At 45.7% G+C, this 4,065-nt stretch overlaps 1 protein-coding gene across 1 annotated transcript in view; it reads left to right on the top strand.

The window, feature by feature from the left end:
• The window catches only part of PGD (phosphogluconate dehydrogenase), a 30,944-nt gene that overhangs the window by 13,576 nt on the left and 13,303 nt on the right, over window positions 1-4,065 (top strand). Inside the window, exons 6-7 of the mRNA XM_011996640.1 lie at window positions 1,679-1,813; window positions 3,349-3,538. Coding sequence (XP_011852030.1) covers window positions 1,679-1,813; window positions 3,349-3,538 — 325 coding nt within the window. The remainder of the gene's footprint in view (window positions 1-1,678; window positions 1,814-3,348; window positions 3,539-4,065) is intronic.

Genomic DNA, 4,065 nt, shown 5'->3' with positions numbered 1-4,065 from the left:
GAGTGCAGTGGCGTAATCTCAGCTCACTGCAACTTCCGCCTACCAGGTTCAAGTGATTCTTATGCCTCAGCCTCCAGTATAGCTGGGATGACAGGCATGTGCCACCATGCCTGGCTAATTTTTGTATTTTTGGTAGAGATGGGGTTTCACCATGTTGCCCAGGCTGGTCTTGAACTCCTGGCTTCAAGTAATTGGCTACCTCGGCCTCCCAAAGTGTTGGGATTATAGGTGTGAGCCATCACATGCAGCCTGCAATTTCTTTTTATATACACACACTTAGGACAAAGTCATGAAGAGAAGCACCGTCCTTGCTTCTACGTGTGTTGATCAAGCAGGTGCTCCTTAGTTCATGGCTGAAGTGGCAGGAAGGGTAAGGTAAAGTAAGATATTAGTAGCCATGTTACTGCATGACCAGAGTGTCAAAATCAGAAGTCAGCGGGGGCAGCAATAGAAACATGGACAAGGCCAGGCGTGGTGGCTCATGCCTGGAATCCCAGCACTGTGAGAGGCTGAGGTGGGTGGATCACCTGAGGTCAGCAGTTTGAGACCAGCCTGGCCAACATGGTGAAACCCCATCTCTACAAAAATACAAAAATTAGCCGAGTGTGGTGGTGTGCTCCTGTAATCCCAGCTCATCGGGAGGCTGAGGCGTTAGAATTGCGTGAACCCAGGAGGCAGAGGTTGTGGTGAGCCAAGATCACACTGCCACATTCCACACTCCAGCCTGGGCGACACAGCGAGACTCCGTCTCAATAAAAAAAAGGAACATGGACAGTGGAGTCCTGATGTAAGCGTCAGTTGTATTGGTCCAGGTGCTGACAGCCAGGAGAGAGACTGCCACGTCATCCAAACACCTGGCCTCCTGGGCAGGTGGCTCCCTGTCATGGAGCTGGGTGTAGATGACTGAGAGCCTGATGCCATGAACTGTTTGGCTCTCATCACTCCCTTTGTTCCAGTTCCTTGATAACTAAATCATTTTCAGATAATCTGGCTTCCCAGTTGCTTGTCTGTAGGGATAGACTCTGTTGACCAGACTAACATTTGTAACCACGAAGATCCATAGTTAGGTTTTCATCCTACATTCATAAGCTGGTATTCTGATCTTATATATCTTGCCAGCTTATCAATAAAGATCTGGTCAATGATGGGGCCTTGGAAGGACTCCTTTCTGGGCTTACAAGGTTGAAACCTTGGATCTAGGGTCATTTTACTTTTCAGTAGCCATTAGAAGCAACTACATTTATATTTTGAAAAAACAAAAGTGATTTAATTAGCCAATATATTTTAACCTATAGTTGCTAGAAAAGTGGTAACTTTGGGGAAAAAAGGACTTTTTTTCTTATGGGTAGGGGCTGGGAAGGCAGGGAGTTGCTTTGAATGATGAGAAAGACTAGAAAATACAGGCTAGAGAGCTATAGGTATTGAGAGTGAATTCAGGGACTTTGAGGAACCTTGAGAAGAATGAGTCTAGAATTAGTGTTAAATAATACTGTTCTGGATTGAAGCTCGTATTGAATTGCTATATGATTCTTGTATCAAAAATACTGTATTCATTTTATATTTGTTATTTTTTGTGTGGAGAGGTAGCGTTGCCAGGGACGTTGGTGTCAAAGCTGATGTGGACTTCTCTGGTGTGTCACCTGTCTCTCTGAAGGCCTCTTGGTGCTTGTCCTGACAGGTGGGAGATGAGGGAGCAGGCCACTTCGTAAAGATGGTGCACAACGGGATAGAGTATGGAGACATGCAGCTGATCTGTGAGGCATACCACCTGATGAAAGACGTGCTGGGCATGGCGCAGGACGAGATGGCCCAGGTGAGGCCCTGGCACTGCCTCTGTGTCCATTCTGCAGGGAGTGCTCACTTTGCCATGGACACTGAATCTTTTCTTCATTCCTATCCCCTTGGCCATTCTGGTGGCCTGCATGGACTCAGCCTAATTTAAGGGAAACTGTTAGTAATAGGGCTATACGCTATGCTACTTAGTCACTAAGCAGAAAGTCCCCACAGAGTCTGGGTGGTTATCATCGCCACCGTTTAGCGTAACTGACCTGGTGTCAGGCACTGTGTCACTCCACATACCTGTCTCATTTACTCCACAGTTGTCCCACATGGCAGGTGCAGCAGAAGCTTTCTTTTCTCATCCAGTTGGGATTGGCATTTTGATAGTTAATCCAAAAAGTCAGTCCACGTAGGGGCACCAAAGCATTTCCCCCAACATTTTATTATGAAAACATCCAAACATGCAGCACAGAAGTTGAGAGTTTTACAGTGAACACCTGGACACACACTGCCTCCTTTCTCCCGCCCACAGCTTCCTGTACGAGCCTTATCAGTGTCTGTCCACCTCCCACCAATTTCATCTCAGTTTTTGGATACATTCAAAGTAAACTGCAGGTATCCATACTTTTGTTTTCCCTAAATACTTTAGATGAATGTATCTTTATCATGAGGTAAACATAGATTTTAACTGAAAACACAGGGAAGGACCTTCATTCACCCATCATTTTTTGTAGGGCCAAGGCCCTCTCGTTAAGTATGGTTTGCTGATGCGCTTTCTAGTCATGTCTTACCATCTAGAATTTCTAGTTTCAGTTATTTCCAATGGGAAATGATTTACAGACACTAGCAAGGCATACAGGATAGAAGCTTTCCAGGTTTTTTGTTGATTTCCTCCGAGTTTTTTATTCGTGTCATCCTCACTTATTTTGACTATTGTTTGTTCCACTGGCTTGCTGTTAATTGTTCTAAAACATTACCTTAGTTTTCTTTCACAGAAAAAACGCTTTTCTTTTTGTGTTCATTTTTAATTGGTGTATATAATATTTAATGTGTTCGCTTAGCAAACACACGAGTGCTTTACTATATGCCAGGCATGATTCTAAATGCTGGGGATATACTAGTGAAGAAAGCAAAGTGCCTGCCCTCCTGGAGCTGGGAAGACAGAGAGAAATAAACAAACAATGTCAAACTAGTTAGCGATGACTGTGAGAGTGAAGAGTAGACTGGGACGAGATCGGGTGATTGCAGAAGGCTCTGGGACGAGATCGGGTGATTGCAGAAGGCTTCTGGGGAGGCGACCGCACAGAGACATAAGTGAAGTGAGGAGCCCTTGGCTCTGAGGAGACAACACTTCTGGTGGCCAGAAATTCAGCATAACCAGGTTCAGAACAAACACAACTGACTCTGGGTTAGCATAAAACTCAACCAGCAGGAGCAGAAGTCCCCAGGCAGACGCGAGCAGAGTCTGCTGGCAACCGTGAGCACTGGTCAGCATGGACGTTGGACGAGGGGCTTCCTTGCACAGCCCTCATTCCTCTAACATGGTTCTCTCCTGTGTTCTGCACATAGGCCTTTCAGGATTGGAATAAGACAGAGCTAGACTCATTCCTGATTGAAATCACAGCCAATATACTCAAGTTCCAAGACACCGATGGCAAACACCTGCTGCCAAAGATCAGGGACAGCGCGGGGCAGAAGGGCACGGGGAAGTGGACCGCCATCTCCGCCCTGGAGTACGGCGTACCCGTCACCCTCATTGGTAATGTTATGCTTTTCACTTGGGCCCTTTCGTCCACTGTTCTGATCTTGATATCTGGAGGACTGATACAGACTGGTCTTTAGAGAATCTCTTCAGCCCTCTTCAGCTTTCAGAGTGCCTTTTGTTCTTTCTTGTGTTGAAGAAGCTGACAGTGTGAGAGAGGCTGACACTGCTCTTGATTCTCTTCTTTGTAGTTTTTATCTTATTCATACAAACGGTGAGGTAAATTCAGAAGTGACTGTCCTTCCTATCCCGTTTTATCTTTGGAATATTTTAGCATTAGTGATGTAATTGTAGTCAGTGATCTAAGATCTTATTTATGAGGCAGGTAACTTCAGTGAAATTTTTCATAGAAAAGTTCATCAATAACAGGGCCAGGCACAGTGGTTCACGCCTGTAATCCCAGCACTTTGGGAGACCGAGGCGGGTGGATCACAAGGTCAGGAGATCGAGACCATCCTGGCTAACACGATGAAACCCCGTCTCTACTAAAAGTACAAAAAATTAGCTGGGTGTGGTGGCAGGCA

The sequence above is a fragment of the Mandrillus leucophaeus genome, unplaced genomic scaffold (assembly GCF_000951045.1).
Source record: "Mandrillus leucophaeus isolate KB7577 unplaced genomic scaffold, Mleu.le_1.0 Scaffold52, whole genome shotgun sequence".
Classification (NCBI taxonomy): Eukaryota; Metazoa; Chordata; class Mammalia; order Primates; family Cercopithecidae; genus Mandrillus; species Mandrillus leucophaeus.
This window is presented reverse-complemented; position numbering and strand designations above follow the sequence as displayed.